The following is a 24,811-nucleotide window of genomic DNA, read 5'->3' as shown; positions in this document are numbered from 1 at the left end:
GTAGGTTCCGGGGTGTGTGTGTGAGAGAGAGAGAGATTGGATGAAGGGATTTAGAATGTACGTCTATTGCACACTCTGGAGCAGAAGGTGGTGGTAATGCACCAATAAGCTGGGTGCCAACCGCCGTAAAACAAGACGGAAAAGAAGATATGGGTGAACCGAAGGACCAGCAGCAGGAAATATCAGACCAGTCCTCACCCCTAAATATGATAGGACTCGGAGGATGACGAAATAGGGGTGTGATATATGCTGCCCTTCACAAACTCCCCAATAACTGATGAAAAGATTCCCATCCCTTCGCACACTGAGGTGGGTGAAATAGGAGGAACCGGCAGTGGACAGGCAGGTTTGCGGTTAGAAATTTATGGGAGGCTGGACTCTAAGGTAACTGGGCACGAGGGTGAGCTCAGCCACATGACAAGGGGACCTGATTGTCAGGAGGCACGAGTAATGGACAGGCAGCAGCCTCCCCAGATAGACAGGAAAGAGCCCAGGGAGAGTCTGAAGCTGAAGAAGTAGATGATGGGGTAAGAACGTCCCAAAGAGTTAAGGAAACCCCCAGGCAGACTGGCCTATGTTGCACCCGGGGAGCAGAGTGTGGCACCTACTCCTTGCTGAGCTCTGTCACTGCCAAATACACCTGGGTTGGACTTTGTGCTGTGTGTGAAGGGGTGACAAATTATCTCAATGTCACGAGGACATGACTAATTTTGATGGAGGGAGAGTGCAACACCCTGGGAAAGGTTTCACTGCTAATGTAATGGTCTTTCTGTAGAAGCAGTGTTTGGGTTATGGTTAGAGACAACTGGAGCTTTCAAATATGAGCTGGGTCTTTTGTTCAGTGTGAGATGAAGAGAGAGAAGATGCTGGAGAGAATTGAACGTAGGATATGACCCAGTGAGGAGATCGTGACTCGATGGAACCAGGCACTAAGATCGACTGAGGATCGGTGAATTGAGCTCCAACTGGTGCACATTTGACTGTTTAATTATAATGGGCCCTTTTCGTTTTTTCTTTCTTTTCTTTACTTACCATTTAGTTAAGATTCATAAATATAATTCCTTTAATCATATGCGGTGTGCTGTGTGTTATTTTGTGGCACTGAGTTGTAACAGGGTAGCAAATTACACAGTATCCAGACCAACCAGGGGTTGGGGTGTGACAGCCTTTCAATCTCACGGGTCTGGCTGGACCAGAGTGTGTCTTCCCCAGACTTACGTAGTCAAGAAAACCAGCGGGGTTTCATGTACTCAGATAATAAATTTACTTTGAACTTTATGGTGCATCTGTGTTAAAAATAACTGCAGTAGAGGTGTTGCTGTTGATTACCAGTTGTAATGTGTCGGTCAGGAAGTCAAGTATTCAGTTGCAGCGGGAGGTGTTGCCTCCCAGGGTCTGGAGTTTGGTGATGAGTTTGCTTGGAATTATAATATTAAATATGGTCATAAACAATAGGTGCCCTTTTACTGTCCAAATGCTCCAGAGATGAGTACGGCGCCAAGGAGATGGTGTTCTGTTTCTGTGGTACATTAATTGCAGGTTGAGGTTGGATGGAAAGCTGGAGCTGATATGTGCAACCAAACAACAGGAGTTCTGCAGATGCTGGAAATTCAAGCAACGCACATCAAAGTTGCTGTATGTGCTGATGTGTGCTATGACCAGCCTCTTGATGGTGGGTGTCTGAGCCATTGGGCTGAAGTTGTTATGTTGATGAAATGGCAGATAGAGTTTAATTGTGAGGTGAAATGGGCTAGGAACTGACAGTTTAATCCTAATAAATGTGAGGTGATATATAGTATTTTGGGAGTAATAAAAAGGCCAGGATATATTCCAGGAGACAAAGAGCACTGAGGAACAGAGGGGCCTTGCTGTGCAAATCCCAAGATCCTTGAAGTTGGCAAAGTAGCAAATGTGGTTAAGGCAGCATATGAGATAATGGCCTTTGTTAATCAGGATATTGAACATAAGAGCAGGGAAGTTATGTGCCAATTTTATAAAACTTTGGTCGGACCTCAGCGGGAGTTCTGTGTACAGTTCTGATCAGTACACTCTAGCAAGGATTGAAAGTGTTGGAGAGGGTGCAGAGGAGTTTCACCAGGACGTTGCCTGACTGCGATGAACCATTTCCGTTATGAGGAGAGACTGGAATAGTTAGCTCTACTTTCCCTGGACCAGACATGATTAGGGGGCGAGAAGAACCTCGCGGTGGTATGTACGTTTGTACATTAGGAAGGAGTATAAATAGGGCAGTCTGTCAGAGCAACACACATCAAAGTTGCTGGTGAACGCAGCAGGCCAGGCAGCATCTGTAGGAAGAGGCGCAGTCGACGTTTCAGGCCGAGACCCTTCGTCAGGACTAACTGACAGAGGTTGTTAATGCCAGAGATCGTAGGTTTAGGGTGAGTGGAAAGAGGTGTACTGAGGATCTGAGAGGGACTTTCCTCGCCAGAGGGTGGTGATTAGCTGGAACACACTGCTGGGGGCAGGATCACGTGTCTGGCCACGCCCAGCCTAGGCAGGCACTGGGGGTGGAGAGATGGTGGGATTAATGATGTGGCCGCCTACTGGTCAGTGTGGACTTGACTGGCCAAATGTCCTGCTCCCATTCTGGATAATTGTGTGGCCACCCTCTCATGCCCTCAGCCTGCATTGCTGTTGGGAGTTGGAAGTGATTCAGACTTACCTCACCAGTCTCAGCGTGTCCTTCCGAATGGAGATCAGACTCCGCAAGGTTTTCACCGGCTCCTGAGGTGGGGGAGCAGCGTATGGGAACTGTGGGTGGAGCACAGAACGCCAGCATCAGTCCAGGGGAATGGGTAACTGCTCACCCCATCACCCACCCCCACCAGGTCCTTCCCTCACGACATACCATCCACCCCCAAGGGGGAGCTGCCTCCCTCAGCCCTCCAACTCCCACTCACCCCCCTCCTCTAACCCACTGCTGCTAGCTTTCTCTCAGAGGCAGGGGGTGATAGAGGGCATCAAGGATCCCAGCTTTTTATTCTACAGTTGTGTCCGTCTATCAAGGCTTTGTTACCAGGGTAACCTGGTCATCAATCTCCTAGCACCCATAGGTGGGCTAACCTTGACTCTCAGTCACCACAGATGTGAGGCCATCACAGGGAGCCAGGAGGAGTCCGCTTGTAACCTGCAGTAGCCCAGTGACCAACCCTTTCACACCTCCCACCGTAGGCAATTTTACCATGGTTACAGCCCCCCCCCAAGGGTCCTGCTGCTTGAGCAACTGCTCAACATACCAAGGGTGACCCTCACACACACTGGGGGGGTGGGGGGCCTTGCCTATAAGCACTGGCTCCAAGCACACTAGCACAGAGTGCACTGGGCAATTACACACTGGTGCAGGACCTCCTGTCACTGAACACGTGTGAATTGGCCAGTGGACAGTGGCATAGTGCACTGGGTGAGAATACACTGGTGCAGGGCCTCCTGTCACTGAACACGTGATACAGAGCAGACAGGAACAGTGCAGACCAGGTGCTGAATGAGTACAGATGGGTCAGCACAGAGAGGACGACTATGCACAGATGTCTGCTGCCTTTCCCCCCGAAACCCGGACCTGAAACATTCCTGCCTGGCTGCCGCCCAGCAATCTCAGTCCGCAGGGAAGTCAGAAGTAGAGTACATACAGTGACCGGCCGAGCTCCCAAGAAGTTGAGGTCAGAGTTCTCCCCAAACAGGAATCCCTCAGGCTGAGCAGAGTCAAACGTCTGTCCTCCCATGATGAAATGGCTAGCAAAGTAGTTCCCTGGCAGAGTGAGAGAAAAGGGTCCAGGTCAGGGCCAGAGGTCGAATGGCCTTAAGTGTTGTCACCAACTCTGCTCTACTATGTTGTCTGAACGATTAGAAACCTGTGGTCAGTTACATTGTAGCCTGGGATCCCTGACTGCACTGAGAACCACTGACCCTCAACCTGATATCGTAGGCCAGCCTGATACCCCAACGATGTAACTGCCTTGATAGTTACAATGGAACTGACCAGATCAGAGTGTGGGTAAGAAACAGGCAGAGAAAGGGGTGGAGAGAGAGAAGAGAGAGGGGAGAAGAGTGACCAACATCCCACCCCAACCCCTGCATCTTCTGGCACCTTCCACCAAACCAGTTGTGTATCTAATTGGCCATCTTGCTCTGGATCGCACTGATCTAACTTCTGCACCAGTCAAAGACCTTGCTGAAGTCCACGTAAACGACATTCACCGTCCTGTCCTTATCAAATAGCTTGGTCACTCTACAACCTACATACTCACTCCCAAGTTCCCTTTACAACTTATGTTCACACTTGTCACTCCTTGTTTATGTAGAGTTTTTCATAAATTCTATTGTAATGCTGAGAGAGAGGCCTTCAAAAGTGAAATTTTGAGCTTGTATGTTCCTGTCAGAATAAAATGCAAGGATAACCGGTTTAGGGAACCTTGGTTTTTGATAGATCTTGAGGCCCTGGTTAAGAAGAAGGATGTGCATAACAGGTATAAATGAGGTACCTGAGGAGTATAAGAAATGCAAGGGAACACTTGAGAGGGAAATCGGGAGAGCTAAAAGAAAGCATGAGGTTGCTCTTGCAGACAAGGTAAACAGGAAAATCACAGATATATGAAGAGAAACAAAATTGGTTCTCTGGAAGATCAGCATGGTCATCTACGTATGGAGCTGAAAGAGATGTGGGAAGTCTTAAATGGATTTTTTTCCCATCTGTGTTTATATAGGAACCGAACAGGTGGGGCGGGAGGAGGTTCCTCATTCAGTGATAGCACACAGGAGACTTACAGGAAATGAGTTCAGAGAGGAAAAGTGGCACTGAGGCAAAAGATTGCTGATCCTTGCATCATCAGTAGGGATGGGAGAGCTTCCGGAGGACTGGAGGATTGCAGATGTTGTTCCCTTATTCAAAAATGGAGTACAGATAGCTCAGGAAATTATAGACCAGTGAGTCTTACTTCAGTGGTTGTAAGTTGATGGAGAAGATCTTGAGAAGCAGGATTTATGAACATTTGGAGAGGCAAAATATGATCAGGAATAGTCAGCATGGCTTTGTCAAAGGCAGGTTGTGCCTTACGAGCCTGATTGAATTTTTTGAGGATGTGACTAAACACATTGATGGAAGTAGAGCAGAAGATGCAGTGTATATGGATTTCAGCAAGGCATTTGACAAGGTACTCCATGCAAGGCTTATTGAGAAAGTAAGGAGGTATGGGATCCAAGGGCACCTTGCTTTGTGGATCCAGAACTGGCTTGCCCACAGAAGGCAAAGAGTGGTTGTAGACGGGTCATATTCTGCATGGAGGCCAGTCACCAGCTATGCCTCAGGGATCTGTTCTGGGACCCCTTGTCTTTGTGATTTTTATAAATGACCTGGATGAGGAAGTGGAGGGATGGGTTAGTAAATTTGCTGATGACACAAAGGTTGGGGGTGTTGTGGATAGTGTGGAGGGCTGTCACAGGTTACAGCGGGACATCGATAGGATGCAAAACTGGGCTGAGAAGTGGCAGATGGAATTCAACCCAGATAAGTGTGAGGTGGTTCATTTTGGTAGGTCAAATATGATGGCAGAATATAGTATTAATGGTAAGACTCTTGGCAGTGTGGAGAATCAGAGGGAGTGGCATTGGATAAGAGGTGACCTGATAGAGGTGTATAAGATGATGAGAGGAATTGATTTTGTGAATAGTCAGAGGCTTTTTCCCAAGGCTGAAATGGCTAACACAGAGGGCATGGTTTTAAGGTGCTTGGAAGTAGGTACAAGGGTGTATGGGGTATCTAAGGAGGGTGTCTCTGGTGGGGGCCCTGCTCTGCCCTTTTCAGGGCAGCTTGTCCACCTTTGGTCCCTACCTGGCGCTCAGCTCTCACCTGTGGCTCCAAGTAGCTATAACACGCGCAGCGGCCACACCCCAGTAAACCGTCTCAGCAGACGGGCCAAACCTAGTGAGGGTAGCCGACGGGTCCTCGACCCTCGGTGAGGTAGGGGATCTGCCTGTCCCAGCGTGTGAAGTCTGGCCATGGCGGATTGAGCGGAAGGGACCAATTAATGGTCCAACGGTCAAGAAGGCAGGCCAGCAGGCATTGGTGGAGTGCTAAGAGCACGACAAAGCACTTAGACGTCCTGGCCATCCACTGCAAGAGGTGGTGATCTCTTTAAGCTCACTCAGCAGAAGGCAAAGGCAAAGCACTGCAGTAACCTGCCACAAACATGATTTCCCAATATGTCAGAGCAGCATGGAGGGAAATTGTCTGCCAACTGGAAATTCCAGATGCGACCTAACGACAAAGTAGGTACAGAGGAGGTGACAGAGGTAAATTTTTTACGCAGAGAGTGGTGAGTGTGTGGAATTAGCTGCAAGCAACATTGGTGGAGGCAGATGTGATAGGGTCTTTTAAGAGACTCCTGGGTAGGTACATGGAGGTTAGAAAAGTAGAGGGCTATGGGTAACCCTAGGTAATTGCTAAAGTAAGTACATGTTCGGCACAGCTTTGTGGACCGAAGGGCCTGTATTGTGCTGTAGGGTTTCTGTGTTTCTATCTCTATGATCTCACAGCTAGCAGTGCTGGACAAGGGGCTGCGTGGCCGACCTTCAAGAATCACAGCTATCTCCATGCCCATTCCCAGCTCCACTCCACACCAAGTCCCTCTGCAGGGCAGCGCTTTCAGCCCAGACCGAAGGCGGACATTGGCCCCATCCCATCAACTCTGCAGACGTCTGGGCAGTGGCAGCCAGACATGCTGGGACTGACAGACTCTTCCATCATCACCCTGGGACAACCAGTCCTACCAGCCCCAGACACACTGATGAGGGTTGGCACCATGGTGTGCAGGTGGGAGCAGGTCCCACAGGGTCCTCAGCCTATCCTACAACAGGACAGTTCAGCATGGTGCAGAAACACTGGGAGCTGCAGGGACTCAACATCCTCCGGGTGGGGACGGCAGTGTCCCAACAGGAAAGGGCTCAGTAACCCCCTCACTGAGGCAGCTGGCCCACCCTGAGGGAGCCGCTGGAGAGTGAGGAAAACAAGAACTGAGCCAGTGTGGACTGGCCTCCCTGTATCAGGTACTGCCACCCACAGCATCCATTGGATATGACCACAACACAGTCCCACAGAGGGAGGACATGGCCCTCACCCTCTTGTGTGGATGGACACGCAAACTAATGGGACAGACTCACAACATGGACAGGTAATGGACAGGCTGACCAACATGTGTTCACTCCCCGGGGCAGTGACCTGGGGATCCTCAGTGTGGGGGCTCATCGGGGCAGTGACCCGAGATCCTCAGTGTGGGGGGTTCCTCAGTGTGGGGGCTCATCGGGGCAGTGACCTGGGGATCCTCAGTATGGGGGTTCATCGGGTCAGTGACCTGAGATCCTCAGTGTGGGGGCTCATCGGGGCAGTGACCTGGGGATCCTCAGTGTGGGGGTTCCTCGGGGCAATGACCTGGGCCCAGTCCCCTCAGCTGTCCCACCAATGACCTTCCGTCCATCAGACAGTCAGCAGCGGGGCGCTCACTGATGTTGCCCCGAGTTCAGTTCCACTCAGCCCTCCTCGGTGGGTGAACCGATCTCTCAGACAGTTATCAGTGACAATGTGACCGATCGTCCAGGACTCCCCCACCCCCGGATTACGGGATAGCGGTATCCACGCCCTCTCCTTTCCCCGCTCTCCTCACCGGATTTGGGCGGGTACCGGTACACAGCGCCGGCCGGGATGTCCAGCTCCTCCACCGCCGCGTCCCGTCGGCTGTTCAGAGCCCCCATTGCGGACCGGGCCTTCCGCCTTCCGCCTTCCGCCTTCCGCCGACCGCCGCTCCGCCGGACAGTGCGCGTTCCCGCGCCCGTGGCTGCCGCGCGCCTCCGAATTTACGTGACCGGCCGGCCGGCTCGAGGGGAGTCCCCGCAAGGTCGGATCCCGGCGGCTGTGAGTAGCCACGCTGCTGATGCATCGCGGCCAGTGCATGCGGCAGAAATGCAGTGAGAGGGCAGCAGTGATGCATAATCAGATTTAGCATCGGCATCACTGCAGCGATGCAGAGAAACGCAGGCAATGAGATACAATGCGGCCGGAGTAGAGTAACGTTCCCGGGTCGGGATAGAGAGAGAGCCGTTCCCTGGAGAGAGGAGGGCCATTTCTGCTCCGAGATGAGGTTTCTCACTGTGCAGGAGCTAGAGCGAGATGATGTTAAAACGGCAAGTGTGGACAGCAGGTGCCACATTGGCGGTGGGTCTCTGAGGCTTTGGCTCCAGAGGACCAGGTTAGACAAGGTGACACCCATAGCCTTTCCTCTATCGTTGGTTTATTATTGTCACCGAGATATAGTGAAAAACTTGTTTTGCATACTGGTCATGTTGATCAGATCGTTACACGGTGGATCGAGGTAGAACAAAATAAACCGCTAACAGAATGTACAATAAAGTGTAAATCACAGATAAAGTGGAGGGCAAGTAAATGATAGAGTTAGATTGTGAGGCCAACAGTTCGGCACCGACTAGAAGGACGAGATGGCCTGTTTCCGTGCTGTAATTGTTGTATGGTTACCGTACAAGAGCCTGATAACAACGGGTTGATGATGGTAGCCGGTTCTACGCTTGCCAAGATCAGGATAACACAGCGGGATAAAAGCTGTCCTTAAGCCTGGTGGGACGTGCTTTCGGGCTTTTGTATCTCCTGCCTGACAGGAACTATTTTAGATTACTTTAAACTGTTCAGGCAGAGTAGATTAATAGTGACAACAGTTTCCTACTGCTTATCCTCGTCAAACGGTGAGTTGACAGGTGAGGTCAGACCTGCACCAGGCTTGTCCTGAGGAATGTGGGAAGTTGCCGGAGTTTCCGGTGACTACGTGTGCCGGAACTGTGTTCAGCTGCCTCTCCCAGCAGACCACATGATGGTCCTTCCCCTCTGCACCAACGCATTCCCCCACCTACTGACACAGAGAGAACAAGCATTGGTCAAGTTCCCCCAAACTGTGGCCAGAGCCAGCATCCAACTGACCACCCCACTCTGAGAACACCCTGACCCACAGAGACACAGCAGGGGCTGGGCTGGCCTGAAGGAGGGCCTGCAATACCAGCCCATTCTACCTCCCACCACTTCTGCCAAGTTAGAGCCAATGTCTGCCAACCTCTTCCCCAACAGATTATAGAAGGGAATATTGCAGAGGTGTCAGAATTAGTCAGTACGTCAGGCAGTGGCTGGGAGGAGAGAATCACAGTTAACATTTCAGGTTGATGAGATTCATAATTACAATGTTTATGGACAGATGGATAGGACATGGATAGAAATGGAATTGCTTTATTAGTGGCACATGTACCAAGACACAGTTGGCTTGCATACTTCTCGTGCCCATCAATTCAGTACACACTGCATTGAGGTCAAACAAAACAATGCAGAATAAAGTGTAACATCTTCATAAATCAAAGTATTGAGTACGAGAACTTCAGAAATTTGGAGATTCTTATACCCCTACGATAAAGAGTTCTCATTCTTTTCACATGTATATCATCATTATTCTAGAATGGATTACTTTCTTATTGACTCTGAATTAATTCCACTTGTTGTTGACTGCAAATATGATTCCATTGCTGTTTCCGATCATGCACCATTGAAACTATCTATTAAGTCAATGGATACATCTTCTAGTACTAGACAATGGCGATTTAATACCACTTGGCTTCAGAATTCGGATTTTGTTAATTTTATTGTGGAACGGATTGATTTTTTTTTCAAAATGAATTTTACGGAGGAAATTTCCAGCGGGGTACTATGGGATACTTTTAAAGCATATATTCATGGACAAATCATTTCATATTCTGCTGGATTGAAAAAGCGAACTGATAATGAAATACTTAAACTGGTTGACAAGATCAAAGAAATTGACAAGAAATATTCTATTGCTCCTAATCAGGAGCTTTCTAAAGAGAGAGTCGAACTTCAAATGGAACATAGTCTATTACTATCATCTTCGATTGAAAATCAATTAATTGAAACTAGGAGTCAATTCTATACACGTGGTGATAAAACTGGGAAACTACTGGCTAATCAACTGAAATCGGCTTCGGTTAAACGCCAGATTGTTAAGATTCGTAAAAAAGATGGTACTCTGACAGTTGATCATAATGAGATAAATAAATCCTTTCAAGAATTTTATACTTCTTTATACCAACCTGAATTTCCTGATGATTCCACTATAATGCGAATATTCCAAAATTACCACCCAATGAACATTTAAAATTAGATGTACCTATTACGGTTGAAGAAATAAAGAATGCTATTTCCTCGATGAATTCAGGTAAAGCACCTGGTCCAGACAGTTATACAGTAGAATTTTTTAAAGCCTTTTCTACTATACTTTCTCCTTGGTTATGTAGAATCTTTAAGGATGCAGTATCTATACGTAAATTACCACAATCTTTTTATCGAGCTTCTATTTCCCTAATTCTTAAAAAAGATAAGGATCCTACTGAATGTGCATCTTACAGGCCTATATCTACGCTGAATGTGGATTCTAAGATTTTTTCTAAAATATTGGCAACGAGACTGGAGAATGTATTGCCTCAAATTATTTCTGTTGATCAGATTGGATTTATTAAAAATCATTACTCCTTCTTCAATATTAGATTAATGAATATTGTTTATACTTCTTCACCTAGAACTCCAGAATGCGTTATCTCATTGGATGCTGAGAAAGCTTTTGATAGAGTCGAATGGTCATATCTGTTTAATACGCTTGAGAAATTCAATTTTAATCCGATATTTATATCTTGGATTAAATTGATACACCTTACCCCGTTGGCTTCAGTATTTACCAATAATCAAAGATCTCCCTTTTTTCAGTTATTCCGTGGTACTAGGCAGGGTTGCCCTCTTAATCCATTATTATTCGATATTTCCCTGGAGCCATTAGCTACTGCTATTCGTCCCTCTCCTAATATATTTGGTATTACCTGTGGGAATGAGATACATAAATTATCACTATATGCAGATGATTTACTATTATATATTTCTAACCCTCAGAAATCCATTCCGGCAATATTATCTTTGCTTGCTCAGTTTAATAGTTTTTCTGGTTATAAACTGAATCTTAGCAAGAGTGAACTTTTTCCATTAAATATGCAGGCTCCCATTTCTAGATGTTCATCTCTTAGATTGATTACTGACTATTTTACTTATTTGGGAGTTAAAATTGCTGAGACACATAAGGACTTACTCAAGCTCAACTTTTTACCGTTAGTTAGTCAGGTTAAACAATTGCTTACTAAATGGTCCCCATCGTCTCTATCACTGATTGGCTGAATCAATGCTATTAAAATGATTATTCTACCTATTTCAAGCAGTACCAATTTTTAATCCTAAATCTTTTTTTGATACTACTGATTCTAAAATTTCCTCATATATGGCAGAATAAAAATCCTAGGTTAAGTAAAAAATATCTACAGAAGTCTTAGAAAGATGGTGGTTTAGCATTGCCGAACTTAATATTCTATTACCAGACAATTAATATTCCATATTTAATATTTTGGACACAAGATTGGGATATAATTCCAAGTCCACAATGAGTAAACCTCGAAAATTACTCTGTACAAGGTTTTCATTAGTTTCTATTTTAGGATCTTCACTGCCCCTTATGTTTTCTAAATTGAATAAACAAATGGTTAATCCAATAATTAAACACACATTACAAATATAGTTCCAATTTCGTAAAGTTTTTGGTTTGAACAAATTTATATTATCAAGCCCTATTATATGGAATTTTTTTCCAACCCCCTGTTATGGATCAAGCCTGTTTGATACGGAAAATGAAGAGTAGAACATGTTTCCATTTCCGTGACTGTTTCATGTCTTTTGAACAGTTGTCTAATAAATATAACTTGCCCAGATCCTATTTTTTTTAGATATTTACAAATAAGCAACTTTTTAAATACCATGCTGTCTGCATTTCCGATTTCATACCCAACTGATATCACAGAAAAAATTTTAGGCTTAAATCCTTATCAGAAGGGATTAATAACAACTATTTATGATATAATTATGAAAATACAGCCAGGTATATCTGATAAAATTAAAAATGAATGGGAAAGGGAACTTCAATTTTTCCCTATCTATAGAGAAATGGGAGAAAATTTTTCAATTAGTTAGCCCTTCCTCTATACGTGCTAAACATCCGCTGATACAATTTAAGGTAGTGCATAGGGCCCACATGTCTAAAGATAAACTAGCTCATTCTTACTCCCATATAAATCCTATTTGAAGGAGACAGACGTGAGAAGCACAGAGGAACATCTGGAGAAATTTCTGAAATGCCCAGTTCGCTGCCGCTGCTACTGTGCAATCAAGAATCTCCAGAGGGAAGGCCCTAAAATCCCCGGTTTTGCCTGCTGCTGGCGACCGAGGCTGAGGTCGAAGCGTTCGGCAGAGATGGTGCTCGGTGCTCAGTGTCGGAGGGCTGATCAGAGCTCGAAGTTTTCGGACGACTCAGAGTAGGACTGTGGTCGGGCATGGCAGGGAGAGTTTTTTTTTTCCTTCTCCCGTCTGCGTGAGATGTGGGACTTTCGAGAGACTTTGAACTTTTTACTGTGCCCATGGACTGTTCTTCATCAAGTTATGGTATTGTTGCACTGTTGTAAATATATGTTATAATTATGTGGTTTTAGTTAGCTTTTCAGTCTTGGTCTGTCCTATGTTTCTGTGATATCACACCGGAGGAATATTGTATCACTTCTTAATGCATGCATTACTAAATGACAATAAAAGAGGACTGCGTGTCCTCGTAATCTAATTTGTGACAGATGTCACTCTGAGGTGGCCGCTTTGACTCATATGTTCTGGTCCTGTCCTCTCTTGGAAAAATTTTGGAAAGATATCTTTGATAACATTTCAACAGTTTTGCTTTTCGATTTACAACCCCATCCTATTATGGCAATTTTTGGTTTGCCAATGACGGAACATAGCTCTTTATCCTCTTCAGCCTGTCGTATGATCGCACTTGTTACATTAATGGCCAGAAGGTCCATTTTATTGAATTGGAAAGAGACCAATCCCCCTACTACATTTCAATGGTTCTCTCAAACTATATCGTGTTTAAATTTAGAAAACATCATTTTTGATTTTTGATCCTTCAGTTAAATTTGAAGAGACTTGGAAGCCTCAACATTTTCATATGATGTAGTTTGACCTTCTCCGAATCCTTTTATTAACTTAGAATATATGAATAGAGGAGCAGAGTTGATGACATTAATGAATGTATTCAATCTGATATATTGGTTCAGCCCTGGTTTGTTCTGTTTGGGGGTTTTTGGGGTTTTTCTTTGTGATTTTTTTTCTTTTTATTTTTTTCTCTTCATGATTAATTATAGCAAGAGTTTGGAAGTTTATTACACTTCTACTATTTGTAGTTTCTCTTGTATATGTTTATTATCAATAATGTAATTCCAATCTCTTTATATCACTATTGTTATTATGTTTATGAACTTGAAAACTAATAAAAAGATTTTTTTAGAATTAGAGGTCGTGGGTTAAGGGTGAAAGGTGAAATGTTTAGGAGAAACCTGAAGGGAGCTTCTTCACTCAGAGGGTGGTGAGAGTGTGGAACAAGCTGCCAGCACAAGAGATGGATGTGGGTTCAATTTCAACATTGACGAGAAGTTTGGATGATTAAATGGATTGGAGGGGCTGGAGGGCTGTGATGCAGCTGCCACAGGGGATGAGACAGAATTACATGTTACCATGGAGAAGATGGGCTGAAGGCCTCGTTTCCGTGCTGTCTCTAACTCCCTGACTGCCAGCACCTTCTCCAGTCAGACGGCCACAAAGGGGCAGTTAGGGAAAGGTAAGAAATGTTGGCCTTGACTGCAATGGCCAGATTCCTAAAATGTCCATGTTTGTCATCAACCAAGCCCCCGTCCACTTACCTGCCTCACTGGCATTGCCTGAGAACTTGGCTTGGAGCAGGTCCCCCGCTGGACACAGGCATGGACGTGCCACTGATGGACACGGACACAGACAGGTTACTGATCAACGTTGACAATGACAGCTTATTAGGGAGCATCATATAGAATGTTCAGATTCCCCAGCTAAACAAATCCAACAAAGACACAGTGGGTGCAGTTAAAAAGAGTTTATTGTTGTGCATACAGGTCCATGTGGTAAATAGTGATAGTGTGCAGAATCAATTTGGCTGAAGTTTCGATTGAGAAGATGTGATGGAAAATTCACCAGGGATGTTGAACCTTTGGCTAGAGTCAAAGATTTGCCGAGAGTAGAACTCACAATGTAGGGACAATCAGTCACTCGTATCCTAGGTGGCCACTTGGTGTAGGGGACAGTCATTCACTGTTGGCAATCGTAGTGTAGGGGCGGTCAATCAGTGACTGAGCTTCCATTTTTGCTGTGGGTGGAGAATCTCTGTGTGAAGATACTTCTCAGCTCAGATTTGTCACTGAGACCCTGCCAGGAGAGGGTGGTGGGAAATGCCGGCTCCAGGTCTGCTGTGCCCAGCTCACCCCCCTTCCTCAGACGTTAACTTCCAGTGCTCTGTACGCAGAGACCTTTCTCCCTCTGAACACACCACTGTCCAGTTTCCCACTGCTTAATCTCTCTGCCCAGGTAGGCAATTGGACAACCAGCCTGGTGACCAAGCCCACACTCGGTATCAGCAAACCTAGATATGTCAGTGTGGGTAGTGGGTAGTGGCTCCATATGTCACTACTACAGGGCATGACGACCCTGCCTCACATGAGTCCTGGGCTCAGCTGGCTCCGGCTGACAGTACCCGGTATGGGCCCCTATCCAGGGTCATGGATCCCACTGCCTTGTGGGTATCTTCGGGAGAAGAGAAGGCTGAGGAGTAAACCCTACACAAATCCGGAGTGGAACCCCTAAGGCGGTTGGATGACGTAAAAAGTCACCTCCCAGCAGCTCCTGCAGCCAAGCTAATGCCAAGTGTACTGCTTCGCATTCCTTTGGACCACATCCGCGAGGCCGAGAGGAGGATCTCGATGTCTGGGCAGCCCAGGGTCTCCATATTCATCGCCCAGGTCTGCGCCCCAGATGGGAGCATCCATTGTCTACTTAGACAGACGGAGCCATGATGATGAGATATGTCAGACCAGAGCCTCTCACGCAGGGAGAACTGGGGCTGGGGAACCGCTGCAGAGGTCCCGGAGGGGGGGAGTGAGGGGTAGGTGACAAAGTTCTTATTGGAAGAGTCACCCTTTGATATGGGCCGGGAGTGTAGGGAGTGTACAGTGGTACAGCTCTGAACTGCACCCCAACCTGTAAGCAGTTTGGCCAGGGAACATCTCTCACTCTCTCCCCCCCCCCCACCATCCTAGACACACTGAGCAATGTCACCCCTCCAAAGTGAGATGTCCCCACCAACCCACTCCCTCTATCCACCTCCCACTGCTCCCTCGATACCGAGTAACATCACCTCCCCCACTGCCCCCTCACCATCCTGGACACACTGAAACATCCCCTCCCACCATTCCTGACACTCGGTGACATATTGGTGCATCCCACCATGCTCCCTACACTGAGGAACAGGTGGACCATTGAACAGATCATCTCCAATATATTTCTACAACAGTTAAACATTGAGGGGTGCAGCAGGGGCTGGCAACTCAGGCTTGTGGTGAAAGGCAGGTCCCGTTGTTCCTGCTGTCGGCTCCGGAGATGGACACGAGATGGACCGAGGCTGGACCGGCCCTGCTTGACCATCAATGCAAGGACAGGTCAGCAGCTCGGCCGGACACCGGCAGTTTCGCTCCAGCTGGGCACCACGTTCGTTCACCGCTGACCCTAAACACAGGAGAAACAATCACATTCCTGAACGACCTGTGACTGTGAGCTCACAGAACAGCCAACCTTTCACTGGTCCCTGGGTCATGGAATAGCTGACCTCTGACTGCAGGGATATGGACCTTTGACCTTTGACCAAGGGGTTTCTGAACAGGACCTCTATGAGTCGGGGAATGACTGACCTTTGACTACTGATTGACCTGAGAACCCAGTACCTATGGGGTGAGCGTGAGAGGGATTTGGTCCCAGCTGTTGGAACAACCCCGGCCACAGTTGTGGAGAAGGGCACAAATGGCATTTAATGGGCATTTAATTACATTCCGCTACCCTCCTACCACCTTCACCCACTGGCTGCAGAACACACCACAGACAGTCACCCAGACTCAGACTCAGCAGCCCCTCCTGACCCCAGCTCCCACCTCAACCCCTGGGGGAAACCACCAACCACAGCTCCTACCACTCCCACTCACCATCAGACATAGGAGCAGAATTAAGCCATTCAGTCCATTGAGTCTGCTCCACCATTCCACAATTCCTGATTTATTATCCCCCTCAACCGCATTCTCCTGCCTTCTCCCCATAACTATGAGACCATAAGACATAGGACCAGAATTAGGCCATTTGGCCCATTGGGCCTGCTCCATCATTCAATCATGGTTGATTGTTTTACCCCTCCTCAACCCCATTCCCCAGCCTTCTCCCCATAACCTTTGATGCCATGTCCAATCGAGAACCTATCAATCTCTGCCATAAATACACCCAACGACCTGGCCTCCACAGCTGCCTGTGGAACAATTTCCACAAATTCACCACCCTCTGGCTAAAGCAATTTCTCCGCATTTCCGTTTTAAATGGACACCCCTCTACCCTGAGGCAGTGCCCTCTTGTCCTAGAGACCCCCACCATGGGAAACATCCTTTTCACATCTACTCTGTCCAGGCCCTTCAACATTAGAAATGTTTCAATGAGATCCCCCTTCTTCCTTCTGAATTCCAGTGAGTACAGACACAGTGCCATCAAACGTTTCTCGTATGATAACCCTTTCATTCCTGGAATCATCCTTGTGAACCTCCTCTGGACCCTCTCCAATGCCAGCACATCTTCTCCTAGATGAGAAGCCCAAAATTGTTCATAAAACTCAAGGTGAGGCCTCACCAGTGTCTTATAAAGCCTCAGCATCACATCCCTGCTCTTGTATTCTAGACCTCTTGAAATGAATGCTAACGTTGCATTTGCCTTCCTCACCACCATCTCAACCTGCAAGTTAACTTTTAGGGTGTTCTGCACAAAGACTCCCAAGTCCCTTTGCATCTCAGATTTTTGGATTTTCTCCCCATTTAGGAAATAGTCTGCACATTTATTTCTACTGCCAAAGGGCCTGAACATGCATTTTCCAACATTGTATTTCATTTACCACTTTCTTGCCCAAGTCCTTCTGCATACTACCTGTTTCCTCAACACTACCTGCCCCTCTACCAATCTTCATATCAACTGCAAACTTGGCACCAAAGCCTTCTATTCCATCATCTAAATCATTGATATACAGCATAAGTAGAAGCGGTCCCAACACTGACCCCTGCGGAACACCACTAATCACTGGCAGCCAACCAGAAAAGGATCCTTTTATTCCCACTTGCTGCCTCCTACCAATCAGCCAATGTTCTAACCATGTTAGCATTTTTCCTGTAATACCATGGGCTCTTAACTTGGTAAGCAGCCTCATGTGTGGCACCTTGTCAAAGGCCTTCTGAAGGTCCAAATATACAACCTCCACTACGTCCCCTTTATCTATCCTACTTGTAATCTCCTCAAAGAATTCTAACAGGCTCGCCAGGCAAGATTTTCCCTGAAGAAAACCATGCTGACTTTGTCCTATCTTGTCCTGTGTCACCAAGTTCTCCATAACTTCATGCTTAACAATTGACTCCAACATCTTCCCAGCCACTGAGGTCAGGCTAACTGGTCTATAATTGCCTTTCTGCAAGTCTGGAATGACATTTGTAATTTTCCAGTCCTCAGGCACCATGCCAGAGTCCAATGATTTTTGAAAGATCATTACAAGTGCCTTCACAATCTCTACCACTATCTCTTTTACAACCTCAGTGAGCAGTTCATCTGGTCTAAGTGACTTATGTACCTTTAGGTCTTTCAGCTTTTTGAGCACCTTCTCCCTTGTAATAGTAACTGCACTCACTTTTCTTCCCTCACAGTCTTCAACATCTGGAACACTGCTAGTGTCTTCCACAGAGAAGACTGATGCTAAATACTCACTTAGTTCATTTGCCATTACCTAGTCCCCATTATTAGTTCTCCAGACTCAATTTTTTTAGCACTCTCAACTCTCGTTTATTTTTTACATACTTTTACTACCCACTTTGATGTTGTTTGCTAGCTTGTTTTCATGTTTCATCTTTTCCCTTCTAATGATTCTTTTAGTTGCTCTCTGTAGGTTTTTAAAATCTTTCCAATCCTCTATCTTCCCACTAATTTTTGCTTTGTTGTATGCCCTCTCTTTTGCTTTTACATTAGTTTTGACTTCCCTTGTCAGCCACGGTTGTACTATTTTGCCATTTGAGTAACTCTTTGTTCTTGGAATACACATGACCTGCACCTTCCTCAATTTTCCCAGAAACGCACACCATTGCTGCTCTGTTATCATCCCTGCCAGCAGCTCCTTCCAGTTTACCTTGGCCAATACCTCTCGCATACCACTGTAGTTTCCCTTACTCCACCAAAATACTGCTACTGTATATCAGACTTTACTTTCTCCCTATCAAATTTCAAGTTGAACTCAATCATATTGTGATCACTGTCTCATAAGGGCTCTTTTAGCTTAAGCTCCCTAATTGCCTCCAGTTCATTACATAACACCCAATCCAGTATAGCTGATCCCCTAGTAGGCTCAACGACAAACTGCTCTAAAAAGCCATCTCATAAGCATTCAACAAACTCATTGTCTTGAGATCCATTACCAATCTAATTTTTCCAATGAACCTGCATGTTAAAATCTTCCGTAACTATCATAACTTTGCCCTTTTGACACACTTTTTCTATTTCCTTTTGTAATCTGTGGTCCACATCCCAGTGGATGTGATTGGGAGGCCCGTATATAACTGCCATTGGGGTCCTTTTACCCTTTTAACTCAACCCACAAGGATTCGACATATTCCAATCCTATGTCACATCTTTCCACTGATTCGATGCCATTCTTTACCAGTAGAGCCACACCACCCCCTCTGCCTACCTTCCTATCCCTCCAGTATAATATGTTACCTTGGACATTCAGCTCCCAACTAGAACCATCCTTCAGCCACGATTCAGTGATTGCCACATCATCATATCTGGCAACCTGTAATAGTCCAACAAGATCATCCACCTTATGTCTTATACTCTGTGCGTTGCGATACAACACTTTGAGCACTGTATTTGCTATCCTTTTTGATTTTGCATCCCTAATGCACTGATAATTGCAGCCAGCGGGATGACTTTGTCCTATCATCTGCCTGCCCTTCCTGACAGTCTGGCTGCATGCTATCTTTGCTTTTTTTTTTACCATCCATCCTATCCTGAGTCCCCTCATTTCGGTTCCCACCCCTCCGCTAAATTATTTTAAACCCCCCCCAACAGCTCTATGAAACCTGTCTGCAAGAATATTAGTCCCCCTTGGGTTCAGGTGCAACCCATCCCTTTTGTACAGGTCATACCTCCCCCAGAAAAATTCCCAATGATCCAAGAACCTGCAGCCCTGCTCTCTGCACCACCTTCTCAGCCTCACATTTATCTGCCAAATCATCCTGTTTCTACCTTCACTAGCACATGGTACAGGGAGCAATTCTGAAATAACTATCCTGGGGGACCTGCTCCTCAGCTTTCGGCTGAGCTCTCCAAATTCTCTGTTCAGAACCTCAATGCTTTTCCCTCCTATGTCATTGGTGCCAATATGTACCAAAACATCTGGCTGCTCTCAGTACCACTTCCTTCTTCTGTCTTTACCTTCTGCACCATGGACTCATGCTCAGTCTCCGTGGCATTCCCCTGGGAGCTCATCCCCCATAACAGTATCGAAAACGGTATTGTTATTTTTGAGGGGAATGGCCACAGGGGTGCTCTGCACTACCTGCCTCTTCACATTTCCATTTCTGCTGACAGTCCCCCAGCTCTCGTCTTCTGCAACTTAGAGGTGACTACTTCCCTGTAACTCTGATCGATTATCTCCTCACTCTCCTGCACAAGCCAAAGGTCATCCAGCTGCTGCTCCAGATTCCCAACATGGTCTTCAAGGAGCTGCAGCTGGATGCACCACGCAGATGTAGTTCCCTGGGAGAGAGAAAAAAGGGAACTTTAACAGAACCTTACCTAGAGCCAATGCCTCTTCTGAGCCAAAGCCTTAGACATCCTGACTAACCAACCAATCTCTGCTCTACATATGCTCAATGACTTGGCCTCCATAGCCGTCCGTGACAATGAACTCCACAGATTCACTCCCCTGTGGCTAATGAGGTTCCTCCTCATCTTCATTCTGAATGGTTCTCCCTCTACTCTGAGCATTCAGACACCATCCCTCTGCTCCTGCATTGTCACTAAATGCTGGAACTCCCTCCCAATGGTACCTGGAACCCTTCACCAGAAGGTCTGTACTTAGTCACTCAGTTATGAAAAGGGCCCTTTGGCCCGACCAGACCACAACGACAAAAACTCCCATTTAAACTAATTCCTCCCATTTGCCCGCATTTGGCCCATCCCCCCTCAACCATTTCTATCCATGTACAGCACCTGCCCACGTGTCATTTAAATGTTAGAAACCACAGAAAACCTATAGCACAATACAGGCCATTTGGCCCACAATACTGTGCCAAACATGTACTTGTGCAAAGCTGTCAGAGTCCTATCCACACAGACTCAAGGCTGTAATTACTGCCAAAGTTACATCTACTAAACACTGACTTGAAGGGGCTGACTACTTATGCAATCAATCATTTTATGTTTTACATTTGTAATTAATTTCGATCGCTTTTTAGAGATCTGTTTTCACTTTGGCACAGAAGAATCCCTCACCAAATTAAATCCACTGCGATTCAGTGTTGTTAAAAAATAAAACATGAAAACTTCCGAGGGGGGGGGGGCTCACTGTAAATTCAATAGAAATATGAAAACATAGAAAACCTACAGCACAATACAGGCCCTTTGGCCCACAATGCTGTACCGAACATGTATGTACTTTAGGAATTACCTAGGTTTATCCATAGCCCTCTGTTTTTCTAAACTCCATGTACCTGTCCAGGAGTCTCTAAAAGACCCTATCGTATCCGCCTCCACCACCGTTGCCGGCAGCCTATTCCACGCACTCACCACTCCCTGCGTAAAAAAACTTACCCCTGACATCCCCTCTGTACCTACTTCCAAGCACCTTAAAACTGTGTCCTCTTGTGTTAGCCATTTCAGCCCTGGGAAAAAGCCTTTGACTATCCACACGATCAATGCCTCTCATTGATGTTAATATACCTGCCACGACCATTTCCTCTAGCAGCTCATTCCATGTATTAACTGCCCTCTGGGTGACAAAGTTGCCCCTCTTTCCCCTCTCATCTTAAAGCAGTGCCATCTGATTCCAGATTCCTGACCGTGTGCATTCACCTTGTGTCTACCTCTGATTTCCTACACCTCGTAACACTCCAGGGAGTAAAGTCCAACCCTCTCAACCTCTCCAAAACTCACTCCCTGGAGTCCTGGCAACATCCTCAGAAATATCCTCGACACTCTTTCCAGCTTGATGGTGTCTTTCCTGATAGTAAAGCTGAACACAATATTCCCCATGGGGCCTCACTGCCTGGTACAACAGCAGCTTAATACCCTGTCTTCGATACTGTCCTGACTGGTGAAGGACAATATGCCAAATGACTTCTTCAGCTTTGGGGCGTCCAAGCAGGTGACTCACCACCCTCCCCCTTTGACCAGCACCATGGGATGGGTAATAGAATGTTGAACTGAGAGATGTACAAAACAAGTGAGCCATCAGCCTATCGAGTTCGTACTGCCTGTCGACCACCATTTACACTAACTCCATGTTTGGTCGAGGAAAACTGGATACACAGTGCCTATAAAAAGTATTCATTCCCTTTGGAAGTTTTCATGTTTTATTGTTTTACATCATTGAGTCACAGTGAATTTAATATGAATTTCATTTAATTCCCAGCTATGCCTACCTGCTTGGAGGCTACATGGAACAGTCTATGTTCCAAGCCTACACTGGAGACTGTCCTGCACTTTTCCTACGCTGCATCAGCGACTGCATTGGTGCTGCTTCCTGCACCCGTGCTAAACTCGTCAACTTCATCCACTTTGCCTCCTAGTTCACCTGGTCCATTTCCGACACCTCCCTCCCCCTTCTCTATCTCACTGTCTCTATTTCCGGAGGCAGCTTATCCACCGATGCCTATTACAAACCTTCAGACTCTCACAGCTACCTGGACTACATCTCGTCCCACCCTGTTACTTGTAAAATTTCCATCCCCTTCTCTTCCTCCATCTCTGTCACATCTGCTCTCAGGATGAGGCTTTTCATTCCAGAACGAAGGAGATGTCCTCCTACTTCAAAGAAAGGGGCTTCCCTTCCTCCACCATCAACACTGCCTTCAAGCTCATCTCTTCCATTTCACGCACACCTACTCTCACCCCATCCTCCTGCCACCTTACCAGCGATAAGGTTCCTCCTGTCCTCACCTACCACCCCACCAGCCTCCGCGTCCAGAACATAATTCTCCAAAACTTCCGCCACCTTCAATAGGATCCCACCACCAAGCACATCTTTCCCTCCCATCCACTTTCTGCTTTCTGCAGAGATCACCCCCTTGTCCATTCGTCCCCCCCCACTGATCTCCCTCTTGGCACTTATCCTTGCAAGTGGAACAAGTGCTTCACCTGCCCCTACACCTCCTCCCTCACTACCATCCAGGGCCCTAAACAGTCCTTCCAGATGAAGCGACACTTCACCTGTGAGTCTGTTGGGGTCATTTACTGTGTCCAGTGCTCATGGTGTGGCCTCCCGTACATCAGTGAGACCCGATGTAGATTGGGAGACCGCTTCACCGAGCATCTGTGCTCCATCTGCCAGAAAAGAGGGATCTCCTAGTGGCCCCCATTTTATTTCCACTTCCCATCCCCATTCCAATATGTCCATCCATGGCTTCCTCCACTGTCATGATGAGGCCACACTTAGATTGGAGGAACAACACCTTATATTCTGTTTGTGTAACCTCCAACCTAATGGTATGAACATCGATTTCTCAAACTTCCGGTAATGCCCCGCAGCCACACCCCCTCTTTTCCATTTCCCATTCCCTTTTCTCTCTCTCTCACCTCATCTCACCAATCAACTTCCCAACTCATCCCTCCACCTGCCGGTTTCACCTATCACCTGGTGGTTCCCCCACCTTTTAAATCTACTCCTCAGCTTTTCTCTCCAGTCCTGCCGAAGGGTTTCAGCCCGAAATGTCAACAGTACTTTTTTTCCATAGGTGCTGCCTTGCCTGCTGAGTTCCTCCAGCATTTTATGTGTCTTGCTCGGATTTCCATCCTTTACTGACTCTCACAGCTATCTGGACTATTCCTCTTCTCACCGTCTCTTGCAAAAACGCCATCCCCTTCTCGCAATTCCTCCGTCTCCGCCGCATCTGCTCTCAGGATGAGGTTTTTCATTCTAGGACAAGGGAGATGTCTTCCTTTTTTAAAGAAAGGGGCTTCCCTTCCTCCACTATCAACTCTGCTCTTAAACGCATCTCCCCCATTTCACGTACATCTGCTCTCACTCCTTCCTCCCGCCACCACACTAGGAATAGGGTTCCCCTGGTCCTCACCTACCACCCCACCAGCCTCCGGGTCCAACATATTATTCTCCGTAACTTCCGCCACCTCCAACGGGATCCCACCACTAAGCACATCTTTCTCTCCCCCCCCCCCTCTGCATTCCGCAGGGATCGCTCCCTACACAACTCCCTTGTCCATTCGTCCCCCCCATCCCTCCCCACTGATCTCCCTCCTGGCACTTATCCGTGTAAGCGGAACAAGTGCTACACATGCCCTTACACTTCCTCCCTTACCACCATTCAGGGCCCCAAACAGTCCTTCCAGGTGAGGCAACACTTCACCTGTGAGTCGACTGGGGTGATATACTGCGTCCGGTGCTCCCGATGTGGCCTTTTATATATTGGCGAGACCCGACGCAGACTGGGAGACCGCTTTGCTGAACATCTATGCTCTGTCTGCCAGAGAAAGCAGGATCTCCCAGTGGCCACACATTTTAATTCCACATCCCATTCCCATTCTGACATGTCTATCCACCGCCTCCTCTACTGTAAAGATGAAGCCACACTCAGGTTGGAGGAACAACACCTTATATTCCGTCTGGGTAGCCTCCAACCTGATGGCATGAACATCGACTTCTCTAACTTCCGCTAAGGCCCCACCTCCCCCTTGTACCCCATCTGTTACTCGTTTTTATGCACACATTCTTTCTCTCACTCTCCTTTTTCTCCCTCTGTCCCTCTGAATATACCTCTTGCCCATCCTCTGGGTCCTCCCCCCCCTTGTCTTTCTTCCCGGACCTCCTGTCCCATGATCCTCTCGTATCCCCTTTTGCCTATCACCTGTCCAGCTCTTGGCTCTATCCCTCCCCCTCCTGTCTTCTCCTATCTTTTTGGATCTCCCCCTCCCCCTCTAACTTTCAAATCCCTTACTCACTCTTCCTTCAGTTAGTCCTGACGAAGGGTCTCGGCCTGAAACGTCGACTGCACCTCTTCCTACAGATGCTGCCTGGCCTGCTGTGTTCACCAGCAACTTTGATGTGTGTTGCTTGAATTTCCAGCATCTGCAGAATTCCTGTTGTTTGCAGATTTTCTCTTGTTTGTTAATTTAATTTGGCTTTTTTTTACATTGATCAACAGAAAAAGACCCTTTCGTATCAATGTGAAAACAAATCTCTACAAAGTGATCTAAACTAATGACAAATATAAAACA

General features: G+C 46.8%; 2 protein-coding genes across 4 annotated transcripts in view; both read right to left on the bottom strand.

Annotated features, from left to right (window-relative positions):
• The window catches only part of rnf157 (ring finger protein 157), an 80,899-nt gene extending 73,052 nt beyond the window's left edge, over positions 1–7,847 (bottom strand). The window contains exons 1-3 of one of the 3 annotated variants that reach the window (XM_072242233.1): positions 7,674–7,847; positions 3,648–3,766; positions 2,684–2,772 (exon numbers count right to left, since the gene is read on the bottom strand). In XM_072242233.1, coding sequence (XP_072098334.1) covers positions 2,684–2,772; positions 3,648–3,766; positions 7,674–7,761 — 296 coding nt within the window. In that variant the 5' untranslated portion in view covers positions 7,762–7,847. The remainder of the gene's footprint in view (positions 1–2,683; positions 2,773–3,647; positions 3,767–7,673) is intronic. The other 2 variants (XM_072242234.1, XM_072242235.1) reach the window with 2 other exon arrangements.
• A 7,532-nt stretch (positions 7,848–15,379) lies between these two features.
• Positions 15,380–24,811, bottom strand: part of LOC140187268 (uncharacterized) — a 102,456-nt gene continuing 93,024 nt past the window's right edge. The window contains exon 20 of the mRNA XM_072242402.1: positions 15,380–15,799. Within this exon, the coding sequence (XP_072098503.1) occupies positions 15,588–15,799 (212 nt within the window). The 3' untranslated portion in view covers positions 15,380–15,587. The remainder of the gene's footprint in view (positions 15,800–24,811) is intronic.

The sequence above is a fragment of the Mobula birostris genome, chromosome 24 (assembly GCF_030028105.1).
Source record: "Mobula birostris isolate sMobBir1 chromosome 24, sMobBir1.hap1, whole genome shotgun sequence".
Classification (NCBI taxonomy): domain Eukaryota; kingdom Metazoa; phylum Chordata; class Chondrichthyes; order Myliobatiformes; family Myliobatidae; genus Mobula; species Mobula birostris.
The sequence above is the reverse complement of the archived record's forward strand: the minus strand, read 5'-3'. Positions and strand labels throughout refer to the sequence as shown.